Source organism: Ictalurus punctatus, chromosome 1 (genome assembly GCF_001660625.3).
Source record: "Ictalurus punctatus breed USDA103 chromosome 1, Coco_2.0, whole genome shotgun sequence".
Classification (NCBI taxonomy): Eukaryota; Metazoa; Chordata; class Actinopteri; order Siluriformes; family Ictaluridae; genus Ictalurus; species Ictalurus punctatus.
In genome coordinates, this window is record NC_030416.2 from 30,615,749 (window position 1) to 30,643,594 (window position 27,846).

Here is a 27,846-nt window from a genome sequence, read left to right on the forward strand (position 1 = left end):
CCGTTAGAATAGGATTCAATGCTTCTGCAGAAAAACAAGTACCGTCACGTTTTAAGAATGTTGGTACCGACTTAGTACCGAAGTATCGGTGCTCGTGACATCCCGACATTGAAGTCAAGCAACTGTGGTGTAGTTAGTTTATAGTATACGGTTAGCTGTTTATTTCAAAATGTGTTAGTGTTGTAAACTTTTGTTGATCACAGAGCTTTTTGCAATAATCCAAAAGCCTATGTGAAAATCCTATTGGGTTTTTGTCGAGGGAACCGGTGTGATGTAAACTTCCGGGTTCCGGTACAAAATGACGTCATCCCTGCACCTCTCTATTGGGTGATCTGGCTGCGTCTCTCCTCCTGTAAACACTGTTATTGCCTTTTCCGCATAGGCCCGAATTGTTTTCATTTGCTTACATATTGTTATATTTGATCGCATATTTTCATTTGGTTGCTGGCATTTTTATTTTGCCTTATCCTATATTTTAGGTGTAATTTTATTTATATTTTGCTTCTACGAGATGATGCACTTTAAGGACGAGTCGAATTTGATGCAAAGATTTGAACATCATCAGGAATGTAGCACAACATGGAGGTGGTCTGTTTACTTAAATGTGAAAGTGCAATTAAAATATGTTGTCCCTAAGATCAATGAATAATCGTGATAAATAATCGTTATCTCAATATTGATCAAAATAATCATGATCATCATTTTGGCCATAATCGTGCAGCCCTACTTCAAAGTAAACGCCCTTTCAGCCTGGAATTTCTAGAAATGTATTCTTGACATTTTCACAACCGATTTCTTGAGATGCTTTTTAATCAGTATTAAAGGAGTTCACACCTATGCCGGATATTTACTGGCTGCTTTTCGGAAATATTTCTTTCAGAGTTATCCATTTAAAAAATATATATTATTTTTTTGTGAATAAAAAAAAATACGTTTTCTAATGAAAGGAATAAATATGTTGGCACAATTATATTTTTGTCTACAACACCTTCAGATCAAAAGGTTTTTAACATCATGAGAGACATTTCAGTCGAGTGTCCACAAACATTTGACCAGTAGTGTATATCTAACCGAGATTCTGATGAAGAATAACTCTGAGATCTAACATACGGATACGGAGTATCGCTCAGTCCTGGATAAAACATTTTCCGAGTCTATCGCAAGTGCTTTTAAGTAGATAATGTTAACTGACAAGCCACACATCACACACGTCAACACAGGAAATGTCTTCAATTGTACTGCCGTTTCTCAAAATGTGCCAAGAGAAGCGCAGAGAGACGTGATAATCAGACATCAGGCAATACCCACAGCTTTGATATTGGATTTGTTTTATATTTTCCTTTTTTTTTTTTTTTAAAGGCAAATAACATGATTGTTGTCTAGAAATATTCTAGACTGAAACCTGTCCAACATCAATATTTACTCATCACCACCTCCGCCATGAAATGAGCTACACAGATATCCGATATACGCAGATATGCCATGCGCCAAACTGTACAAGCTCAACAATCCAGCCAGTAATCTGGGAAATATTTTATTGGTGGAAAGTATTAGTAAGAAAAACATACATGCATTCCACCACTGTAGTAGCGCAACACCACATAAAGCCTTGCTTCAAGCTTTAGAAAGGAAGTCAGTACAGAAATTGTGTCCAAGATTTTGGAAGTACTGTAAAACAGACTCCAGGAACAACTATAATAAAAATTTTATCAAATAAAAAGTTCTGAAAAACAATTCTCAGTTAATGCCTCATTTGGTTAATGTTTCAACCATAATCAACCATAAAGTGATGTCAATTTACAATTCCATACCATCTGCTTTCCAAGAACTCTTCTTCCGTGTTCTGATCAGGAATGAGACAGGACTCGGAGATAGCCCAAGCATTTAAATCCGGGGCTATTTGAAAAGTTGTGGGTACCGAAAGCTGGCTTTTCGCTTTGCCTTTACGCTTATACAGATAGGCATCCGGATCTAAATCCACCCTCCTGCAGGAATCTGAAGCATCTCGCAAGCCTGTATGAAGCCTTCTGCTTCATTAGCACCAACGCGCCAACCGAGATCACTGAACTAAACAGTCGCAGCAGTTAATGAAAAAGCACGGGAGTGAACGCACTGAGTAAACCCTGTATCATCGTAATCTCTCTCCAAGTTCATGTTGGAATAAGTCATTATGAAAGAAAGGAGTTTTGTGGAGTGCTGGACAGGAGGAGAGGTCAGCGGTCTGGTCAAGCTTACAGCGGGGCAGGAAAGCAAAATGTGCACTTCATTGGTAAATATAATCCAGAACTGCGCAATATGTTCAATTTGACAGACTGAACAAAGCCAGACTGCAAAAGTGCTAAATTTCCAGGGAAAGAAAACCCTAAATAATGAAATAAAAATAAAACATTTACCCAGTGATCACTGGAAAATAATCCAACTCATCTGATGCTGTTTTTCAGCATGGACTCCTCTGAGCCTCTGCCACATTCATTTCCTGAATTTGACTCTTTGGCTCCGCAATGCTGAAGCAGAAAACGGCACTTACTGAAATCATAAGTCCGTCCCAAAGGGAGTATTACTACCATAATACTACACTAAACAGCAACCCATGAAGCGCTGCTAATTGGATCCTTTTTTGAATTATTGTTGCTGAAATCAACAAAGCTGAAGTGAAGGAAACCGCAGACATTACGTTTAGGCCGCTAATGAAGGAGGAAAACATGCCAGGGAAAGAATAGGTTTCTGTTCGGTCTTGATTTTAGTGCATGCGGGGGTGGGGGGGGTCTCTCTGCTCTTCTCATGCAGCAGATCCGGTGTAGCAAGTCTAGAGATTTGCTGAATGTGGAGATATCAGAATACAGGCCTGTCATGATGATGACATTTTTGCAGATAATTAATTCATTAATTACAGGTCATTGCAATATACTTATCATTTCTGTTGACTTTATGCCACTTACAATGTCAACACTAATAACCCACACATACAGCGATGACGATAATAGCTCGTGCGGTGATTTGATTATATGAACTAATTAAGAATGAAATGTTATGGTTACTAACGCCATAGATTTCTAGAGGGGGGGGGGGAATTATTGAAATTGAACAATTAGTCAACATCGTTGTTTTTTAGGCAAAATAATAAGTGTAATGATTGAGACAGGCCTAGACAAAGCATGGCGTGGCACGGCGCATCCTTTAAGATCATTTCCAAAACGAAGTGTAGCTACAAGAAAAGCAATTTGGTTTCAGGAAAGCTTTAGAGACCACACAACTAGGTGCTGAAATAAAGAAGCAGTTGAGTAAAGACTTTAGTACGATTTAATCCTGGGTAAAGTCTTGTTATCGGGAGACACACAAAGCATAATTGAATAAAGACTTCAAACCTGCTGCTAATACACACAGCGAACCTGTGAGCTTACATAGAGATTGTCTTGTCATGGCAATAATAAATCTCGGATAGTGAGCAATCCTTTCAGAGCCGGGTTATAACCATAATCATAAACACTGACTGGAATACAAGAGGTTTTCATTTTATTTCATTCACGCAATCAGTTGCTGATTAACTTTTAAGGAAGCAAGTTCATGTGTCAGCTCGTGCATCAAACCTTGAAATTAACTTATTCCTGTAAATGACCAAAGAACAGAGTTAATATATTAGGGATGTCACAAAAACCGATACTTCGGTACAAAGTCAGTACCAACATTCTTAAAACGTGACGGTACTTGTTCTTCCTGCAGTAGCGCAAGTATCGTTGGTAATGAAGGTACCGTGGCTGCGATTCTTCCGGAACTGAAGGGGGCAGCAAATAAGCGCAAGTGTTTTAGTCGGTCCACAAGTGGTGAAGAACAAGAACAACGCCTACAAGCACAGGGGAAAAATACAGAAGTTTAGCTCCACCCCGACTCGTTGAGAGGAAAGGTGGTAAGAGTGGAATATGGAAATACGTCGCATTCGAGGCGGATGATATACATATAATTGATGCTGTGAAGCCGGTGTACAACCATTGCTATCGTTCATTTCAAACATGCGAGGAAACACCAGGAATTTGGCGAAGCACCTGAAAGACGGTCCTATATTATGTTTGCTTGAGGCAGCGGGCATTGTTGCCGTGAAGCCGGCTAACGTTATGCTCCATGTAATGTTTACGATAGCCGGTTATTTGTTAACGACGCTAACGCATTGCAGTGTTATAAACTACCTCCGAATGGGCCACCATGCATCGCCATTCAGCCCGTGTCCTGTCAGCTAAATGTAGCTACTGTCACTAATGATTATTCAAATGTTCATGCTTTTAACAAATCGTTTTGGCCTGCCACCATTTCAGTGAATTTAAACTAATGCTTGTATTCAGAGTATATGGTGTGTGTGTGTTTAGGAGTGCACCGTAGCACTTGTAGCCTCCACTGTTTTATTAGTCATTGTTGTAGTGTTTGATAACTAAAATCTCTCTCTCTCTCTCTCTCTCCCCCTCTCTCTCTCTCTCTCTCTCTCTCTCCCTCTCTCTCTCCCTCTCTCTCTCCCTCTCCCTCTCCCTCTCCCTCTCCCAGAGGAGGATGTCCTCCAGGCGAGTTTTTATTGTTTTATTTTTATACCGCACCGTGATATAGACTTTGGTATCGAGTATCGTGTACTTTTGGTGGTATCGGTACCATCTACTAGATTTTTGGTATCATGACATCCCTAGTATATATATTATATATATACATACACATATACATATACACACACACACACACACACACACACACACACACACAGAGAGAAAAAAAGGGAGAGAGAGAGAGACAAACAGACGGTCACAAGCCCAGGCATTCATGCCTCTCAAGCGCACAGATAAACACACACAGTCTCACTCGCACACAAACAGAGACACACACAAAGGCAGTCACGCTCACAGACACTCATGCACACAGAAATACACACATGGCAGCCATAGAATTCAGCCTATTACAGTCTACCTTTATAATGTGCACTTGTTAGAACTTTCTGAAAGTGTGGTTTTAAATCAGTGTATAAATAACAGCCACCTTCTATAGTATGCAATAAATCACTGAGCCATCCTCTACATCAACAAACACACACACACACACACACACACACACACACACACACACACACACTTACTTCAGTAGGAGGAAGGCAGAACAGCCTGTCTCAGACACTAGGACTAAACATGGACGAGGCTGTGCTGGGGAAACACAACACAGGTTGTCGCCTGACTAACCGAAACCTGCTCTCTCAGTTTGTCTTTCCTCTCACATCAGTTGAATGACCCAGAGTTCCTAAAACACACAATACATGTAAACAATCCTGTAGAATTATATGATTATCGATACTGAGGTTGTTCACCTTTAACCTCCTTTGCATTATTAATAAACCACACTGAACGTCTCTTATACCAGTGTAGACGAGCTGCAACGGTATCATCAGTCTACACACAGCCTGGCTCTGCTTCACACATCACATCACACTCTATATTTAGAAGCACTCCTGAATACTTCATTTGAAACCATTAAAATTATGTCAGGCTCTATGATTAGACATGAATAAGTCATTTAGAAAAGGCTAAAATGTTCTCCCACTGTCCCACATAGCTAGCTAGCTAGTTAATCGCTATAAGTAGCTTGTGCCTGTTTCTGTCACAAGTGGGATTTCATCATCCCAGGCTTGATTTGCTGTTGAGATTTTTAGTGACTTATATAATGTACATATAATCTATATTTTATATGACACCACAGCTTTTAATCACTCAGTACGTTTACATGGACAGCAGTAATCTAATTATTGACCTTATTCTGAATAAGACAATATTCTGATTAAGGTGTTTACATGAGTTATTTTTAGAATATTCCTTTCATGTTCCTGTTTTACATGGTATAGAAAATAGATCGATTAATATCACATCATTACGTCCCCGCGCCACGCCGTCTGACGTTCCCTCCAGAATTTCACGCACCGACATAGAGTTCGTTTTCGTTATGGTACCGTATACAGTTTTGGGCGTTTTTATTTTTAATTTTGCGAACGCTTCAAGTGCGGTTAATTACTTGTCGTGCTGTACGTGCAAACAGACGACTGCTTGAAGCCGTGGGCTGCATCCCAAACCGCGTACTTATCTACTATATAGTAGCTGAGATACATGTATCTCGCCTACTATACAGTAGGTAAGTACACCGTTTCAGGCACAGCCGTGCTCTCTTGTTTACCGTCAGACGGTTGAGCCGTGTGTGTACGTGTCCCGTCTCAAAATGCGGTGAAAACGCACACACGGCGTTAATGGTGTGATTAAGGAGTGTACATGTCTATAATACATGTTGATAATGCGACTAAAACAGGAATGACTCCACACGTCTTAATTCGATTTGTGTTTACTTCGAGTATGACTTTAATCGGATTAAGGTCATCAATAATCGCTGTTTACATGCCAGTTTCTTAATCAGAGTATCATATTAATATCGGTTTATCGTTGTCCGTTTAAACATACTGACTAACATTAGCCGTTATCACTAACATTACAAGAGAGGGATTTAATGATCTGATCTGTGATCAGTAGTTGCGATTATTATTATAATATTCACAGCCATTTAACAGCAGCCAAACCTGTTTTCAGTTACCACATTATCCTATAATCTCAAATAGGTTCAAGAGGTTCAGCCTATTTTGTAAGATCACAGACTGAGCTAATGTTTAACACCATCCCCCCCTCCCCCCCCTTTTAAACATGCAAATACTGGGAAAGTTTCTGTTTAATAATTGCACTTACTCACCAAGGAGGAGTTACACACTTAAAATTGACATTTGTTTTATTTTAATGCACTTTAAGATATTAAGACATACTAAGATAACTAAATTACTCCTGATTTTAATTTCAGCATTTATTAATATACACTTGCAGAACTGTGAACTGCAGAGCCCATAGCTGGATCACCCTTAAACACATACCTCGGGTCGTTAACTTCCCAGGACATCATCCACTACCCTCCCCCTCCCCCCTTCTTAGCCTCCCTCAATATATGTATTAATAATACATCAAGGAAAAAATAATACATCATTAATTTATTGTAAAAAGTTTATAGGGTCGCTACTGACCCTATAATATGTATGTAATGGCGCAAGTATATTTTTCTGCGCAATATTGATTACACGGGCAGATGTTGACCTGCTTTGGCATTACTGCCTCCTCCGGTACATAAAATTGAACCTTTTACGTCTCAATAAGTGAAATTCATCTTTGTTCCCCATGGTGGAATTTTGGATAAACAATGATGTGACGCAACAAATATAACTACGTCGGGCATAAAACAAACATGGTAACACTCGACATGGCTCAGTGATTTACCACAGAACGAGTACGTAATCAAATATTAGCGTCGCTTGATGGTGGAGATGATGAAGCGGTCACCGAACAAAATATTGATTAAGTATATAAATATTGCATAAATGATTATTTTATGGTGACTGAAATGATTTGATGGAAATGTTACAGTGCTTCGACTATTTTAATGCCTGAATTACGAGCGCCTACTTTTAATATTGTGTGTGTATATATATATATATATATATATATATATATATATATATATATATATATATATATATATATATATATATATATATATATATATATATATATATATATATATATATATATATATATATATTTTTTTTTTTTTTTTTTTTGCATCTGTTTGATGACAAAAATGTCAAAATATAACGAAATGTGCATTGTTTTATTATTCTGTAATTGTTAATAAAATATTAGGACAGTTTTATACTATTGGGGCAGTTTAGAAATCCATTCATGTTAGATATACAGCCAGGACATGTAACAATGATCGGCAAAAGATTTGTGCATTTAAGGGTTAAGACACATCATCTAAACAGGATTAATGGTTGGATGAGGGGCAGCCAGTGGTGTAAATCTGACGTGCCTTAAGACGCATGACTGCGCAAAGATGAATGCAAATTAATTACATATGACTTTGTCCTTAAAACTGATCAGTGCATCATAAATCAGCTTCAACGGCCCTGGAGATTGTGAAATCCGTGTCCAGATTATAAAATTAAAACGGACCACGCTGCAGCTTAATATATTACACTCTAGCAATGTCATAATAGAATCTGACTTTCACATCCTTTCACACATTAATCCGAAAGGTGTGGAAGCAATCAAATTACGGATTTTCGACACGGCATTGAGCAAGACCTCTGCGGGTCATACTTAGTGCTCCAGTGTCATGCGACTCCAAGGCAAACACACGCTGCGTCTAGGAAAGTAGTTAATGACTCCTTTAAAGCTCCCTCGGCGTGAGATCAGATGGATGACCCTTCGCCCGAGGAAGTGATTCTTGAAAAGTGAAAAGATGGAGCTGATAAAGTGAACGGCGAGTTGCACTCGAGTTGAGCCAAACGCCGGACCGAGCGGAAAGCCTGTTGACACCAATGAGTACGATCACACCCATAAGGGCTAGTCCAGCATGCTGCAACAGAGCAAGGCGAATACTTCAGTTCTGCTCCAACACGTCCACGTCGTCCCACAAACCTGTCGTCTCAACCTGGCGCGGGTTTCACAGGAGAGGAACGCTTTCATGCTTCAAAAACACTACAGGGTGATAATCCAGAACCAAAAGGTTAACCAATTTCCCTTCAGGGGTTAATTCAAGGGAAGTATGTCTGAAAGAATGTGTACAACTTCATGCTCGTCGTGTTTCGATTACAAAACATACTTCGTGAACGCCTTTATTTGTTATTGCGCTCGGAACATTTCTCCATATTTGGATGATTCTTTAAAAATGTTTTATAAAAAAAAAAAAAATAAATAAAAAAATTTTAAAAAAAACCCACCACAGCTGCAGCTTCACAACATCTAATCATTCGCAGAACCTGCATCCTTGAACAGACAATGAAATCCAGGTGAGAAGAAACTCCATGCTTTATTGCCACATCAACTACTGTCAGAGATGTGTTTTGGTGCAAATAAAAAAAAGATTAAAACATCCATCCATGAAATAAATCACTAAATCAATAGTGCATATATTCACAGGAACAAAAGCTGCTTATTGGACATCTATACAGAAATCAATCACATTAACATTTCAAAAAAATGAAATAAAATAAAAGGCATACTAAAAACAGCCTTCATTCCAGTCATGTGCCTTCGTACGCTTGCCCGAGGTTTGCCATGTGTTTGGCCTTCAAGGCTGACACTCTAGATTTAGTACTCGAGCGTGCCAGCATGGAGAAGCGCCATGACGCTCACTGCAGCAACATCGCAGGAATGTGTAAGTTCAAACCAGCTGAAAAAAAATCCAGGATTTCAAGTTAAGACATGTATGCATGTATGGAACGGAGTAAAAGCTGTCCAAATACACCTGTGTTCACATACAACACTCCATGTGGATGCGGAGGATTTGTACAACACAGGGACTTTGTTGTTTCCCTTTAAATACAAAGCTTCCAAGCTTGGAAAAAAAGTCCATCAATGAATCAAAGCTTTTCTTGCTCACGTCGCCAGGTATTAATTCTCCGGATACATTCTTGACAGCGACATGACTTTATTTCCCTCCAACGTAACGTGGAGAGCTGGAACGAGACCGCGGCGTCACAGGAAGCCACCGCTCAAGTCCTAATGCTACTGTGCTCAAGGGTTGCTACAAGCTTGTAGAAGCACAAATGTAAGAAATCTTTCACACACACACACACAATTTATAAACAAGAAGGAAGTACTCGTGCGTTGTTTTTATTTCTACACGCACACTACTGGTGCCATTTTGGCCTTCTCCAGTCTTTCAAGGCTCTACAAGTTTTACTTTGGCTTTTTACAGACTTACCAGTGAGCAAGAATTTCAGTTAATGAATACTGCCAAACAAGTACAAATACACACATGGCATGTACCACAAGAAAAGATCTACACATATATATTATGAGTCACCACATGACAGAGACCACAAGTGGGCGGACTCCATATTGAAACCCGGCCCGAAACCTAAGACACGTTCGAATATGCAGCGAATCGTGCTGCTGAGAAGCTGTTGTAATCACCTAACCCAATCTTCTGGGCTTTTTATATCCATTATTTACATGGCCACACTTCCTCTGTTTATGGAAAGCAAGGAGAAGGAAGACGAACGAGAGAAAGGAAAAGAGAAAGACACTACTCTATTACTTCAGCGCTTAAAAAAAAAAAACCTGAATGTGCCGTCGCCCGTAGCAACACCGCTGGTGCAAACCTGGAGAGCTTGAATATCTTAACCGCTGGATGACGTAAATAAAAGCAACAACCTATTTAACCCGTGATATTTCACTACACTGCTCAAAAAGTCAAGGGAATACTCCACACGCGAATCTACACTATTCTCCTGTGAGGTCTGAGAAGTCGTTCCAAATAGAAATGGCGGTTCTCTCAGTGCGTTGTGACGCCGAACGCTGAAACACTGACGTCTCTTCACCCCAAGGCCACTACGCCTGTGCGGTGCTACTCCTTAAACGCGTGTTTATCAAGCACCCGACTTTACACCTTAAAAACTGCATCACGACTCACACAGACACGCAACAGAAAACCAATCTGTTCGAGTGATACATAATTTGCATGCAGATTTCATACTGTTTCTTGCCCTGCCCTTAAGTGCCACCGACGCTTAATCATCCACAAGGACCTTGACACAGAAAAAGTGTAAACATTACTAAAAGAGCATTGTACACTTCTAACACACTGCGCTCATTCATCTCCCTGCTCTGTGAGGCAATCTATCAAAACCACCAGATTTCATTCACCAGGTGATACATTTCCGTTCAAACGTGAACAGCAATCTGTCTTTCGTGACGCAGACTTCCACACAGAGCGTCCTGCGCGAGTGTGACTAAGTGGTGACCTGATGCAGGAGGGAGGGCGGAGTGAGAGAACTCTGCAGCTGCCGCCTTTATACCCCCTCCGGTAAACAGAACCAGTCACTGGAAAGGATCAGAGACAGACAACGTAATCCCTGCTGACCCATATTCACACACACACACACACACACACACTTTACTGAGACTGAGCAGTCCACATTAAGTAGTTGATATAGTTCACACACCAGAAGTATCCATAGTAGAGTTATTATAGTTTACCAAAAAAAAAAAATTACATAAATGACGGAAATAAATATATAAATAACAGAGTATAGTCATTGACAATAAAGCAATCAGTTTCCACTTGTGTGATAATATTCAATGTAGTCCGCAGTGTAGTTTACTAGTTTCACACAGTCAGCTAAATTACTTCCTTTTTACTCCTTGACCATTAATGACACCACAAACCCGTTTTTTGACCTTTCCAAGGTGGTTACTCACAGTGTGTACAGTGTGTGTCGACGCATTCCTCTCCCAAGACCCAACAGGGGCGATGTAACGGGACAGAAAGACAGCATCACAATAACAAAGACATTTTCACGATGCACAATATGCACCATTGTTGAGTTTTGCTAAAAGTTCCAACAAAAAGCAGTTATTTCGCAATAACAGGCCATCCAGCTTCTGACCAATCAGAATCAAGAATTCAACAGTGCTGTGGTAGAATTCAAAATATTCCACATTTATACTAAATCAAATAATAACAAGGAAAAATATCAATCGGTACAATATATGCATATTTAACGGTTAACCAGCTACTATAACAACGTGCATATTTACAGTGCCGAGTATTTAAGGACTGAGGATGTGCCGAATTTAGCGTGGTGTCATTTATCAATGATTATCGGTGTCATTTACCGAGATCAGTGCAAAAGCAAACGATGAGAAATATTAAACACTGACTACGTTTACATGGACAGCAGTAATCTAATTATTGAGCTTATTCTGAATAAGACAATACTGTGATTAAGGTGTTTACATGAGTTGCTCATAATATGGAATACTCCACACGTCTTAATTCCATTTGTGATTACTTTGCGTATGACTTTGTCGGGTTAAGGGCATCGATAATCGCTGTTTACATGCTAGTTTCTTAATCGGAGTAATATGGGATTATTGTTGTCCATGTAAATGTACTGAGTGATATACTGTGCAGCAACAAATCATAGAAAAATAGCTTTAAAATATTCAGTCATAATCTATAATGACCAAAATGGAAACTACACTATAGATCTAGAGTAAGCACGTTCGTTGCAAGCAAACCACTTAAATCACCGCAGTCGTCTCGGGTCATGTACACAGGCATTAACAGCTGATATTAAAGTAAATCATTTCTCAATTCAAGCATTTCCTTACAAGTGGGATTAGAATTGCAGAGGGGCAGCCTACCATAAAACTGAGAGATCAAACAGTATGAAAAGAGAGCGAAGGGAACGTATTAATTTCGCATGCACGAACTGAGCAAATGTGAACATGATCAAAGTCAAGTTTTAGTGCGGAGCTGAAGTCGGGCATCTCCTCCCTCGCTGGCAGGCGGCCTCACTCAGAGCGCCAAAGGTGCTGGCAGAGCTTCTGCTCTCCTCCGTTCCCTCACAAAGGCTTAGCTTGGAGATGGGAACTCGGTATTTTAGAAAACCATATTCACATGGTCCGCAGAAATTGGAAAGCAGCGATTACTATGCTCCAAATATCTGGCTCACGAAGTCAAAAAAAAAAAAAAAAAGAAAGAAAAGAAAGAAAAACGGTTGTATAAAATGTCTGTACTGCAATAACATTGCTCAACCCAATAACCCCAGAGCCACGGCCAAGCTTCTGTAATAACAATAATGACATTTCTTATTAAATAAAGCCATGTCTTTATTTTTCACAGCTTTCTGACTGAACCCGACTCCTATAATGTCAACGAACCTCAGGTGAACTGGCGAGATACTTAAACATTTCCATAAAGGCCTGTTTTTAGTCAGTCATATTTGCCCATCTTAAACAAACCTACTGCAAGGACACACTTAAGCAAAGTGGAAGAATTCGAACAATGTTTGAAGTGCAAAATAGTTCCGGTACTCTCTCTCTTTTTTTCTTTTCTTTTTTTTTTTAAAGCATGTGGAGTATGCAGTACCGGTTTTAGCAAACCATTAAGCAAACTTACAGGTATTTGACGTGGATGATGGCTGTGCACCACACAAGCAGGTGGTAATAGTGAACCCTTTTATGATTTGCATGCAAACTGGGTAATAATGACATCTGAATAGCTTTCAATCAAGAGTCGATATTATCAGTGTCCAAAAATACATTTATTATTAGCTAGATAGCTCTGCGGCTAAGTGTGAGCTACGGTATCCAAAAAAAAAGGAAAAACTTCAAAGAGCAACTCGTAGAAGTGCAGGTTTTGCACATCAGTAAGTACTATCCCATTAGGATACTTGAATTGGTAAAACGTGGAAAATCTGATTAGCTGCTCACACAAATAAATAAATAAATAAATAAATAAATAAATAGCCTACGATGAAAGGCAAGAGAGTCAGAATGTCTCTCAAGCATTCGTTTCAGAATCATTATCATTACAGGTACACCTCTCTACATAGTCCAGGAAGTTATTTCAGTACTTGGAGTTGCATGGAGTCCTCTGCCTCATTACCAACACAGAGCTTCTCTTCTCACTCACCATTTTCCAGAAACGCTTGACGTCATCTTCATGAGAAATCCAATATAGAAGTAATGGAGACAACGAATGCTGTACGACACAGTTGCTCTTAGGTACAGCAGAGACTCGGCTCGAACGGTTAGCCGTCTGAGATGACGAGCGCGATGGCGGTGACTGTGGTATTAGCGTTAAAGCTTTGGAAGCTGAACTGTTTGTGAGGAGGGTACGGACGAGGAGGTGAGACAGCTGGAAAGACTGAAGGACTAAAGCGCTGCTGCATCGTTCCTTATAGGTAGAGACGAATTCCAAGTGGTGCCACGGGGTAGTCGAACGGCATTATGGGTGACGTAGGGAAAACGTTAACCAAAGTCAAAACAGGAATTTGGAATTTCATTACAACACGCATCTTTCTAAACATTATTTTACACGAAAAAATTATTTAACCCCATTTTAAAACAGATTTTTGTATAATTGTATTAATATTAGACTTTGTAATTCATTTCATGACTTTAATGAATCTGAATTGAAAAACCACTAAATTCAATAAAATGGGTCACACTTTCATTGAAATTAACCACACCAAAACAAAAATATTAAACATATAATTCTTCATTCAGTTCTGTAACAATCAAATCTAACCGATTTTTTTTTTATCCAATTATCCAAATAATGTAACGCTCTAGAAAACTATTATAATATGCAAAACGGCAGTCGAGCAATGAACTAGGCCTCTATTCTGCTTATGTAAACATATTTCCATGTGAATTAAAGATTATTATGCAAAACGGCAGCAATAAGAACTAAAACCCACCTCAAACTGTAAACAACAGGTGCACCCTCAAGTCAAGAACAAAGTTTTGCAGGAGTACAATGCATTTTAATGGAATCGCTATACACGTAGCAAATTGGACGGTTTTCTATTTAAGAAAAAGTAACAGGCCTGTCTTCAAGAACAAAGGTTGCTCGGCCTTCTGTCAGGAGATCTGGTGCTCGGGGCAGATGAATACCTGCGTGCGATCCGTGCAAGCATTAGAAAGCATCACTGCGCTGCTGTGGATCCAAGCGCTTTCCTGTAGAATCTCGTCAAACATGTCAGAAAGCGAGGGAGTTTGCGCCCTCATCACTTGTACGCACCCGTTTCTCAGCCACACTTTGTTTCACACCTCCAGCTCTGCCTGTATCAATTCCCGTGCACGGGGCCTTTTCTCCCCATCAAATGTTGTTTAAAACCGCGGCTCTAGTAATGTTAGACTGCAACGATAACTGTCGGCTAGATCGAGAGTGAAATCTGATGCAGCATATATTTCCAGCCAAAAACCGAAAATGCCGTTTTCACCGGCCGAAATTTCGGTGCATCCCTAATCATATAATACTGTTGAAAGTGATGGCGCAATGTTAGGGCTTTTGGGGGTACTTGGAAAGCTGAGAGTTCACTGTAAGGTCGTTGAAAAATCCTCCACATCCTTCAGCTGCTTAGTTGTATCCAACACAACTTATAAACAGCAGCGGGGCCAGCCAGAGAAATATAGCACAAAGACAGATTTCTGCTTTGCAACAGGAACTGCTCATTCTAACCGCCGTTACCAAATAAAGCTCATCGTTAATGGGCTATGGAACATTTCACTTGTATCATTAGCTCTCACTCTTTGACTCCTTTCTTTGTTATCCAGACCGATAAGATGAAAGGAGGGTTCTCTTCCAGGCTAGCATCAGTGTAAGATCAAGCCTGGATCAGCCTGGGCCAGATTCACCCACTCAATTCGTATTAGATGGACTCCTAGAAGCCTCAGGTCAAAGGTCACATGCGCCTGTGAGACGGATAAGGTGTGATAGGCAGCCATCAGAAGGGGGGAACCGGAAAGCAAAAGGGTTGAAGAACACTAGAAGTGCTTGTGAACACCAGCAGGAGAGGGATGTAGGATTTTTCAAAAGGCACAAAAGGAGACATATACAGAGGGCGTGAAGTTACAAGCCTGTGTTAAATGAGAAGGCAAAGATGAGGGTGCTAATTAACGGGGGAGTTTCTTCACGCCTGTTCCACAGAACTGATCCATACAGGCCTCACACACACACACACACACAAAAAAAAAAAAGAGACGCTCACAGCACATCTTCAAAACAGAGGCAGGGACAAGGACTCATACAGCTGAACGACACAAGACTGGATCCATGTGTTGAAGCAGTGCCAATGTTGACATTTGTGAGATTCAGGATTACAATGCACAATACCCAGAGTTCATTACGGGGCAGACATTATGCACAATTGTTAATAAATTCCTACAAGCCTAACGTTTTTGTAATATCTGGATAAATCTACAAACAATATTAATAAGTGAACGTAAACAAATAACTAACTCAATGCAATGTCGTGCGTCCACAGTCTCTCTCTTACATGACCCTTCTGGACGCAGCACTGCCGAGGAGGAGAGGGAAAAAATCCACGACAGCAAGCGTTTGTGCAGTTTGTCTTGTTAGCGTTACGAATGAGACAAAAACAGCAGCTGGCTTCATGCAGTGACGTGAACTTCGATTTAAAGGGATAAACAAACACGGGCCACAGCCTGAAACTTAAGTCATTTGAAAAAGAACACCTAGAGAAAAAGAAGAGAAAAAAAAAAAAAAAGGAGAAAACCATCAAAAAGACCAAACACCAGTGTAAAGGTTTGTCAAAATCAACCCCAGGGCAAAGCAGAGCAAAGACAAATTTCAGGGTATTTAGCTAGCCACAGATGTATTTTTAGCTAAGAACATGTTTTGCAGTTTTGCAGTATGAAGTTTAGCAGCTACAAAAGTTCAACGTTCGTTCTGAACTGGCTTTTTACACACAGCTGAAAGCAGTTAAAACAAGACAAGAGGAAGAAACAGTAGCACTATGGCTAATACTTTCGAAAGTGTGTAGTTCCAGAGCGCAGAGGAGACGAGAGGGTGACATAAAAGCCTACTTCCGAACAGAAAACAAACTGGATTGTCAAAATCAAGTGAAATGTCATGCACTGCATTATAACCATCAATGCATTTACATAAACTGCAGACACTTTAATCCCAAGTGACTTCCAAGTGATCCAGGATAAACTCTATGCACCAACACACACACACACAAACACACACACACCCCATGATCTCTGAGGTTCTGTGTACACTAGTGCGTTTTCATTTTAAAATATCTAACTTGTGCTACGGTTCCGTCTGTCGTCTACAATACTCCGGCGTTTTCCACCCTTGAAAACGGAGACTTTTGGAAATGCGGAAGACCCCGTTTTAGTTTGAAAACTCCGGGCTCGTGTTTCAGTGTAAACGAAGGTGTGGCTTCGCCCGCATTCACCCCCTGAGTGGGCAACAAATCTCGCATAAGTCCTACATGGATTGCCAGTTTGGACTAGCAACCAACTTCCTGTTTACACTTGTATGTGCATGCCCAGTGTGCATGAACGGTCATGTGACATGCGTATTCGGTCGTGCAGTGTGGATGGAGATCGTTTCTGAAACACAGCGGAAACGCCAGTGTGGACGAGGATCGTTTTCATTTTAAAACGCCCGTTTTAAAACAAAAACGCACTAGTGTAAACAGGGCCTTAAGCCACTTTCCCACCGCGATGTACGGCTCGACTCGGCTCACTTCGCATTTCCGAGCTTGCTTTTCTACTGCAGTTTAGTGCCGCCTCAGCGTGGGTGCCATCTTCCACTCGCCTTCATGCAGGAATAATGTATTATTGAAGGAAGCCCTGTACAAACACACAGTCAGGCCGTATTCCAAACTCCTTTCCTGTTCACTGAACATGGACCCTATTAAGGATGGAAAATAATGGCGTTCAAGACCCTACGTAGCGCTCGATATGACCCAGTTACATTCGTCCGTGACAGGAGTGACTTCGATAAACGCCCGTTTGGAAATCGGTAACGAGTGAGATGTAAAAATCTAAGACAGAAATCTTTGTTGTAATTTTATCTGCAATGATATAAATGATGCATCATTTTCAATCAACAGAATATTACCATACGCAACATATTTATTAAATGACATTTATTCAGGCACAACACAGAAGCACTCGTTAAGGAGAATTCCCTGCTCCCTCAGTGCGTGGCTCACATCTCGTATCGGCTCGGCTCACTTGGAACCTCGACCGAGGTGGTACAAAAAAAAAAAAAAAAGACCAGGTACTAGCCACAGTGAAAAGCTCCCAAAAAGCGAGCAGAGTCGAGTCGTGCCGTACAGCGGAAAAGCGCCGTTATAGAGAACTTTCACAGTGCTACCACCACCATGTTACACTGTTTGCGTTGTGCTTCAGTAAATTAGCTTCTAAGTGACCTAAAACCTGTAAAATTTTGCGTCTTAAAACGGCCATAAACGGAAAATCTGAGAGTCTGCATAAACATTTCTCTGTAAGATGACTGCATTCACAAGAATTTTGACTGGATAGACAGACTGGAAACTGCCATTGCTTTTGGCACCACACTGGTCTGATATTCTGGTCTTTTTGTATTGGAGCTGATCTAAACAACAATAAATAAATAAATAAATAAATAATAATAATAATAATAATAATAATAATAATAATAAATAACTAAAAGAGAGAATTTAATGGCACATTCATGTCTAATCACACCGGAGCTCAAATTATGGAGGGCATAGATTATAGCTGGAGATCGTGAGACCCTGGTTTGTTTATCTTGCAGATTAGCAATTAACACCACAATAGATTAAGTCTAAGCAGGAAAATAATTTTGCTTCTATGAGCTGTCTGGTTTCCCGAGCGGCTCCTGATTTCCACAGTATCGTATAATCCTGCTGTTGAAAACAACGTCCTAACATGTCTGCATTTGCTTTATAAGTGGAAATGTCCACATAAACTTCCCTGTGAATTGCATACCATGTGTTCCTGTGAAGGCAAGTCATTTCTCCTTCCAGTACCGCGCTTGATCAGTGCCGAGTTGTCCTACTCAATTGGCCAATGCTACAACACTCAGTATTGTTGTGTTTGGGGAGAAAGGGAAGAAAAAAAAAAACATGCAGGTATCTAAGGAAGGACATGTTAGGGCGGTGATGCACCATGCTGGCAAGAACTTGTGCTTTCTGTGAAATGTTTAGATTGCCCAAACTGTGCTAACGGTACAGGACAAAGCACAGAGACCAAGCAGGACAGCCGGCAGTCAGTTTAGGCCAAGGTCAGTAAACTTAGTACACTAGATGCCACTTACCCTGCATTCATTTTGCACAACGATTATGTTCATACAAAAGAACTGCCACATGGTGCAACAGCAACGTAAACAATGTGAAGCAGCATGGTGAACAGTGCAGGTAAGTAGCCATATTTACAATGATAGAAATATACTGTTCACTGTCAAAACATCTACATTAGTGCTTCTGTTTCTATTTGTTTCTACACATTGCAGTTGAGGTGATAAGTTTACATATGCCTTACAGAATCTGAAAAATGTTCAAAATAAATAAATAAGAAGTGAAGATGAGTAATCGGGGTAAATTATTTTGTCTTCTGGGAAACATGTAAACATCTTATTTAGCATCTGAAGGGCTAAATGACTAAATGAACAAGAAAAAATTTTTTTTTTTAAATAATAATTTACACCGATCATCCTGTTCAAAAGTTTACACCCCCTTGGCTCTTAATGTATCGTGTTGCCTTCTTGAGCATCAGTGAACGTTGGCACCTTTTGTAATAGTCGTGTACGATGGATATCGCAATCAATCATATAGCCGCTGTTGGAAAGGGGTCAAATATGCAGAAGATGCTGGAAAAGCAAAGAATGTGCAGGACCTGGAGGATTTTTCTGAAGAACAGTGGGCAGTTTAACTGCTCAGGACAAACAAGGGACTCATGAACAACTCTCACAAGTCATAAAAACATCATGTCATTGATCATCCTGGTAACGACACACAGCATTAATAACCGAGCATATGTAAACTTTTGAACTGGTTCATTTGTGTAAATTCAGATAGTATTGTCTCTTGTGGACTATATGTAAACATCTGTTATGTGAAATGGTTTATTCAGGGCCGTACAAAAAAAAACTAAATGCCATTTTTATGATCCCGCTCATTTTTTATTTTTTTAAATGAACAATATTTTGCACATTCTTCAAGGCGTATGTAAACTTATGACCTCAAATGTATCTTCACATGATCACGGACTGCCATATTCCCTGTTTAACTTGTGCAATATCGTTTGTGTTCAAAAGTTATTCCAGCACTGACAATGTATCAACTCTGACCTGCTCTATAGGAACAGAATATTTAATCCTCTGGATGTACAAAATGTGCACAGAACATGGCTGCATATATCAGCCACAGAGCCACGCATCAAGCATCTCTTCAAGTATGTCAGGTCCCTGAAGCCATTCTTTATATTGATCAAAAACATTTATTCACTTAGCAGACATTTTTATCCAAAAGTGAATGTAATTTAAACATAGAGCTGAGGACTTGATGGTCAAAGCCCTTTCAACAACCAAAACAACTTGAACTCCAAACTCTTCAATCTCGAATACAGAGTTTTAAACCGTGACTCGTTTATTTATTTATTTATTTATTTGGTCTGAAGTTGTACATTGTGCTCAGAATTTTTCTTCCCCCTGAATGAGTGTCTGCTTTGTAACACAAGACGCACTGCCTGCTCAGATTCTAAAAGAATTCGCTCTTAGGAACTAAGCGCTTCAGTAGTGATTGCAGTAATCACCGTTTTCTCTTATGGTTTCTAAGGTTTCACTCCGTGGTCACAGGCCACACGACGGGGTCAAAAAGTTCACAGCATCACAAATATTTCACCTGGAGCCTTTTGTGCAATCAAGAAAAAATGAGCTGTGCAACTCGGGGAAAATTAGGGCTAATTCGAACGATGTCCAACTTCCACATTGAACACCGGGGTTCCTTCTGTATACGAGCAATCCAGGCGGCTTAAACGGCTCATTTATTTCACCTGTGCATGAATCAGTGCTAATTCCAGCATTATTAAACTGATTAACACTCTTACCAAAAAAAAATAAAAAATCTACAACAATGAACATCTGGCATTTAAATGTATAATGAAGTAGGAGATGTAGAGAAATGTATAAATATCATGACACGATAAAGCTATTCAAATGCTACCCCAAGTTGAATTAAACTAAACGAAAGACATAACATTTATTCATAATAGAAAGTCAAGAGTACATCCCAAGCCACTGAGCGTCAATTCATAACAATAAGAGTGGCTCTCTGGAATTCTTGGGATTTAAACGTCTAGTCACTAGCTCAGAACCTCAGTCCGCTAGTGGTCTTCCAGAGCTAAATATACCCTGGGTATTCCAAAATGCCTTCACGTCCCGTAAGACAGAGCTCAGACGTAATGTGGATCAAATATTATAAGAAAGACTGAAGACAATCTTCTGCTTAATCTAATATTGAGCTGAGAATCAATTTTTTCCCCATCCCTCCTACCTAGCTGCTAAGACCGCTCACTCTACAAGACAAGAAGTAACTGAATTAAATGCTACTCAAGCTTAATTGTTGTTCTGTCATAAACTAGGATTACATAATTCATCAACGTCTGCACATGCTGCATGATTATAGATGTGGGCTGCTTCTTCCTCTTCAAAAAAAAATATATATAAATAAATAAACAACATGTGCAGGGTAGATGAAGCCTGGAGATCTCCACTGGGAAATCCTACACTCAGGTGATCGATTGCCAAGTCGCCGCTGTTCTGCCGAGTCAACAGTTCGGAGTGCCACTCGAGCCAGAGTGTACGTTACAACTGTGTCTGGGGTTCGATTTCCCCAAGTATGGAAGAAGCCCTTGTGTATTTGTTTTAGTGAGAATATGCATGTAATGGTATGACTCTTTGACAAGAAGGAGAACGTTTGTTTGATATGCTTCTTGTTCTTATATACATTAAGTTTCATAGTACCAGAGGATTTGTGGCTTTGAAATGGTTTAGATCGTATTTTAAGGGGAAATGATCACTACATTGTGCTGGTTTATTCCCAAATTAACCATCTGATTGGCAGAACTACCTGAAGGGTGACAGGTTAGACAGATACAACTTACTCACCAATACTCCAATAATACGGCTAAAATAAACACAAATAAAATAAATAAAATTTAAAAATCATCAAACCTACCCAACGCTAAACTTACTCTGCTCTCATGGCACTGGGAGAACGCCTAACCTTCCAAGTATTTCCAGCACACAAAGAGGCCTGTGCAGTTTTTCCAGGCTTTTTAACAGGAATGCAGGGAGCAAGGCCTCCGAATAATTTTCCATACTTAGCTTACGAGTGCTCTTTTGGGGGCGGGAAGACACATATACTGGCAAACACTAGCACTGGTTCACCAAAGCACTTAAATATGACAATATTAATGGCAGTGAAAGTGCAAAAAGGAGAGTGTGAACTTGCCTGAAATGCATCACACTGTGAGGAACCTTGTGTGATGTGTCATGCTGGTGATTAATAAGATTAGGGAAGTATTTCTGGGAACTGAATGTGAGGGGATGAGTGCTGGAGGAATGGTGTGACGGGCGTATATTTTCCCCCAGAGTATACTAATTAGCCAAGATGATGGTGGTAGTGACCTCTGTGCTTTATTTATTCTTAAGGTTTGAACAGTTACAGCGCTCCTATGAAGGATGTATAGAGTCACAGTGATAAGAGCATTTAAATAGCAATACTAACTGCACTGTTCAGGTCCGATGTGGAAGAAAAAAAAAATCATGAGAACATAAAAAGCATAAAGTTTAATATTGAATGCAAATAGAAACATCATATTAACTCTTAACCACATGCCATGGAGCAAAAATTCATCCCTCCTTTTCCACTCTTTAAAATAGCAAAGATATTTATATTCAAGTTTCTTTCCATTTTCTCCTGAAAATATTCCAGACGTTTATTTGATTTGTTCCAGAAGGATTTTTTTTTATTTATTTTACTTTCATGACTTTCAATTTTATTTTGTGTCTTGCTATTTTTAAGGTAATGAACGGACGGTATTGTGAACCCCGAAATTGGATATGCGTTTTCTAGGCTATGCTAGTCCTACAAGAATAAAACATCCGAAACAGAACCTTGGTGTCTTGAGTCTTTCTCCCAAATATTTTCTCGAGTTTCCATACAGGTCTGGAAAGAAGTGCCTTTAATTCCCATACTTTTTAAGATCTTCCAGGCCTGTGCAAGAGCCCTGATATTTGGCCAAGTAGAGACAATTCTTACTAAACAATCAGGTGCTTACGTTCATCAATAAACATTTCACACAAGCTGTTCCTTAGCCAGCACAGCAGGAGATCTCCAAATAAACCTGCAGCTCCAATAAGACCTGAATCACAGGAGGATGAGGGAGTGTTTCCCAATCCTGCTTCTGCAATCATCCTGCACAACAACACTACAACACTCTCACCTAAGAAAGGACTTGTTTATTAGTTGACTCTAGGAGCAGGCTTTAGGACAGGGGTATATTCAACTAATATTTGTAAAGATCTAGCTAGAACAAATTCCTTGCTTCACAAAGCAACTAACAGAACTGAACGGTGACAACAGTTAACTTTTAACTCTTAATCACTGGTGATTAATTAAGACGACTGGTAGATGATGCATCGATTTAGACCTTGAAGCAGAGAATAAGCACATTTCTCTGTGCAATCATCGTTAACCATTGTTTTTAAATAAACGAGCCAACTTATCATTTCACTAATCAGACCAGAGAGGATCTTTTTTTTTTTTTTTTTTTTTTTTTTAAAATCAACGAAATCCTCAAATCATAAATCTCAATGAGCTGCCTTCAGCTAAAGTTACATAAATGCATGTGATAAGCCATGACAGAGGATTTGCTACAGGAACGTAGAGACACTAAATCAGGGTTGCCAGGGTCGCAGGTTTTCTACCAAACTGGGCTCATTTTGGAACAGTGTCATGGGTGGAAAGACAAAGTCTGCAGGCGGCGTTTGTTTGGGCTAGTTTAAAAATAGCCTGCAGCTACCAAGACTTTGTGTTAAAGCAAATAACCTGAATTAAACATCTCAATTGAATTTCAAACTGTATAGAACTGTAAACTATACTGGAAAGTCTGGGTGAAAGAAAGGGTGATTATGTGATGGAGTGCATAACAGGCGTACCGTGAGATAATGAAAAGGCGTATTACAGATACTGCAAACTAGAAATGTGTACACAACATGGTGAACTTGTTTCAGACACAAGGACTGAAGAAAAAAAAATTTAAATACAAAGATAGGATAACCCAGGGGTTTCCTCTGGGTACTCCAGTTTTCTCCCACAGTCCAAAGACATGCATTGTAGACTTAGCATTTCTAAGTTGTCCGTAGTGTCTGAATGTGTGTGATTGAGCCCGGCGATGAGTTGGAACAACCTTCCAGAACGTCCACTGCCTTGTGCCCCGTGTCCCCAGGCATAGGCTCCCCCACAATTCTGTGCTGGACAAGCGCTATGAAGAATGGATTGATGGGTGGAAATACATCTCCTTTTGCAACACCCATGCTTCTGGTGCTAATTAGAGGTCTTTTCATGCAGTTTTTCAGATGTAGCTCAACTGGACATTTTACTTAGACCTGGCAACCCTGCACTGAATTACAGTAAAACATAAGAACCATTCTGAACAATCCATGCATTAGAAGCAGCCTACAGCTTAGAGGACAAACACCTCCTATGCACAATTTCTCAACACACATACAGACCAGGTGGAAACACACAGGAATCAAGAACCTAGGCAAAAATGAGTTTAAAAAAGACCCCTGCAGAGAGTGTGACCAGACATGCAGGAGTGAAACCTGGACCTCCTCCATGAGCTCTGGACTAAAGAGATGACATAATGCTGTTCTGTTTGCAGGCCATGAAGAGTGCCAAATCTACAAATCACCCTCGTAGGGGGTATTTCTGTGGTGTAGGATGCAACCAAGTTTCCAGGGCCAAGAGGAGTTACAGTTTCACACATTCCCTTTATTGGGAGGAAATCTGATCAGATGCTCAAAGTGTAGTTAAACAGCATAACTGGATAAAAAAAATTTTTTACTGTGTTAGGTGTGGAAAAGTGTAATAGCTTGTGTTGGGAGAGGGGGAGGGATAGTAACACACACAGAGAGAGAGAGAGAGAGAGAGAGAGAGGGAGAGAGAGAAGTTAAGTTTGGCGCCGGTTATGAAAGGACACGCAGGAGAAAGCAGTGTGTTTTAACTCGAAAAAAAGTTTTCTAGTCTGACTCGGAGGAGAAACATTAATTCACAGACTATCCTTCAACGCTACATGTCGCTCCTAAGAACAACAACAACAAAAAAGCAGCATTTGTTTTGTTACAACGTAGCGACTCTAACAAGGTCACAAACACTACATACTCAACCTCTAAACACTTTCTGACACCTTAAATATGAGTTACGTGAGCTTTCTAACCCTTTCTTTGACGCCTTTTTCCAGTCAGAAAAGGCAGGACGTGTGCCTTTCTCCTTTCTCTCCCTCTTCTTCCCTGTTCTTGTCCCAGAAAAGCGCCATGTTGTGAAACTGCACGCCACGGCGGGCGCTCGCGCTGCTTTAATCCATAGAAGCTCCATAAACATGGCTTACCTTAGCTATGGCTTTCCTGTATCTCATGATGGCCTGCTGGATAAGGCTCCGGACTTTAATGTTGCCGTCTCCGCACGGCACGACCACCCGGGTCCTACCGAAACACACCGTCACTTTCATATTCACAGGCAGAACAACAGGAGAGGGGGAACAAACGCGCGGAGTTACAGTGTAGCCGGCTCCTGGAGCTCACAAAGCCTCAGCCATGAAAAACACATATCCACAGAGACTCCTCCAGCGCGCGCTGATCCTCATAACACGTCCATGGGTAACACTGTGCTGTGAGAGCCCACCTGTTCACGCCTGCCGTGTGTGTGTGTGTGAGAGAGAGAGAGAGAGAGAGTGTGTGTATGTGAGGGAGAGTTGACTGGACTGCGTAAAGTGCTGTGTTTATTAAGGATTGTACTTTAACTCCCCGCTCAGGCTGCTCTGAGTACTGAAAGTTCACCAGCTCAATACTCTGGAGTCAGTCGTTCGTTCTCTCTCTCTCTCTCTCTCTCTCTCTCTCTCTCACACACACACACACACACACACACACACACTCTGTGTGATTATAACATGCACAAACATCAAGTACATTTCATAACGTCGAGCAGCCGCGCATGCGCCATAAACTACTCACAATCCCAAAATCCTAATCCTGTTCATTCTAAAACCTATACTATAAATTCTCGTTTTATATAGCTTTACCTAGCTTTAGAATGAATATGCTGGTTCTGGAACTAATTCGATTTAGAATTTACTCCTTAACTTTTTGATTAATTCTAAATTTTATATATATATATATATATATATTAAAAAAAACATATATATAATTAGGATTTAGAATAAAATTTAGATTATAGACTAATAGAATAAACTAATTCTGTATTGTTTTAGTATTCATTTATTTATTTTTAAACTGCTATCTTAATTCTCAGGTGCTTTTCTAAATAATTTTTTTTTTAATAAAAATATTCTAAAACTGTAATCTAACTTCTAAGGTGCTTTTCTAAATTCTTTAAAAAAAAAATTCTAAAACTGTCATCTAAATCCTAAAACGTCGTTCTGAAACTATACTGCAAATCCTAAAGCCTTATTCTAAACCCTAAAATACATTACTTTTAAATCTATTCTCTAAATGCTAGTTCTATGTAGTTTTATCATGAACATTTTTTTTTATTCTAAAACTATTATCTAAATTCTAAGGAGACATACTAAATCATGAAACAGATTCATTCTGAATCTATAGAACAAATATAGTCATTCTAAAAGTCAAAGGCGTTATTCTAAATCTAAAACGATTTTCTAAATTGTAGCTCTATGTAGTTTAGAATGAACATTAATCCTAAAACTACGATCTAAATTTGAAGGCATTGTTCTAAGTACTAAAACATATTATATCTAAAACTACATTCTAAATTGCACTTCTGTGTAATCAGTTCTAAACTATTATCTAAATTGTAAAGCCTCATTGTAAATTCTAAAAAGATTTTAGTTCTAAAATGACTTTAAAACATACTTATTTCATACTTAGATTTAGCAATAAAATTAATTCTAATGAATTCTAAAGCATTGGCCTAAATCCTTAAACATTAATTCTCAAAATACTGTACATTCTAACTCTGTATAGTTTTGGTATTGACATTACTGAAATTAATTCTAAACCTACTCTAAAAAATGTTGTTATTTTTTCTACCCATACATTGGGTTAAACTTTTTGAGTCCTATGATTGGGTTATTGTCTCAGTCTCTACGCAGTTTTGGGGTAGTTTTGTGTAACCGAACCGTTGGGTTATTGTCTGGGTCATTTTCACTGACAGTTGAATAAATGCACGCCTTCATCACACCGACACCTCAGCCCAGCTCCTCGGGTCAGATAAACTCAGTGCAGGCTGTTTGAATTTGCCTCAGGTGGAGGTAGCGGTTTTTGAGGCAAGGAAAGCAAATGAACACATTTAAGTTAGCATGCATCACTATTTAGCGTTAATGCTGCTGAAAATGCCTGGCCGAGTTTGAGATATTTAGGCAGGGAGTTCTTGAAAATGTATTGATTGGAAATCAGTAACTCAGGAAGTGATAATTAATTTTAATATCATGTGCTGCTTCCTCACTGTTGGCATTACACTACTAGTGCCATGTGTTTATGTTGGCTGTGAAATATAGACTGAGGTTATTCTATAATCCTCTTCGTCTGTATCTTATCTGAGGCTCTGAGTTAGGGTTAGCTAGTTGGATGCTGTCAACAATCACAACAGGGATGAGTGATGCTAACCTAGACGCTCACCTGAGTTAATAACATTACTTTAGCATACAGCTCGCTGTAATGTTAGACATTCCATTTCCCTTTTTGAAAGGGAAGCACTAGTGTTATAGCTGTACACCATGATGTAATACAGAGAGTGGGTTAATGTTAACTACATTTAGCAGCTGTTTTGGACAAGGGAAGTTGTAGTAATTAGCATTATGAGGGTGGGTTAGGGCCGTGTTTGTTCATGTATTCGGTGAATGTTAATGCTGGTTAACAGGTGCAGACAGTCAGTGGCTAACGGAACTTAGCTAGCTCAGTAATGTGGAGGCCGATAGTTGTTCACAGAGGATGGGGGTTACAGTAGGTTGTAATGCTTTCCACTATCTCTGTAATGTTGGTGACTTAATTAGGTCGTGCAAAAAAAATTGTCGGTGAGGTGCTAAAGGCTGGAAAATAAATATTCACAAGTTAGCTAGATTTTCCTGGTGAATCTACAGTGCCATTTTGTTCATTAGAAGACTGGAGGTCATATTTCCAAAATGACACAGT

The 27,846-nt window shown here is 39.7% G+C and overlaps 1 protein-coding gene across 4 annotated transcripts in view; it reads right to left on the reverse strand.

The window, feature by feature from the left end:
- The window catches only part of pard3aa (par-3 family cell polarity regulator alpha, a), a 433,956-nt gene extending 408,413 nt beyond the window's left edge, over positions 1 to 25,543 (reverse strand). For 2 of the 4 annotated variants that reach the window (XM_047158283.2, XM_017479944.3), the window contains exon 1: positions 25,068 to 25,543. In XM_047158283.2, coding sequence (XP_047014239.1) covers positions 25,068 to 25,187 — 120 coding nt within the window. In that variant the 5' untranslated portion in view covers positions 25,188 to 25,543. The remainder of the gene's footprint in view (positions 1 to 25,067) is intronic. The other 2 variants (XM_047158282.2, XM_017479951.3) reach the window with 1 other exon arrangement.
- Between the last annotated feature and the right edge of the window lie 2,303 nt (positions 25,544 to 27,846).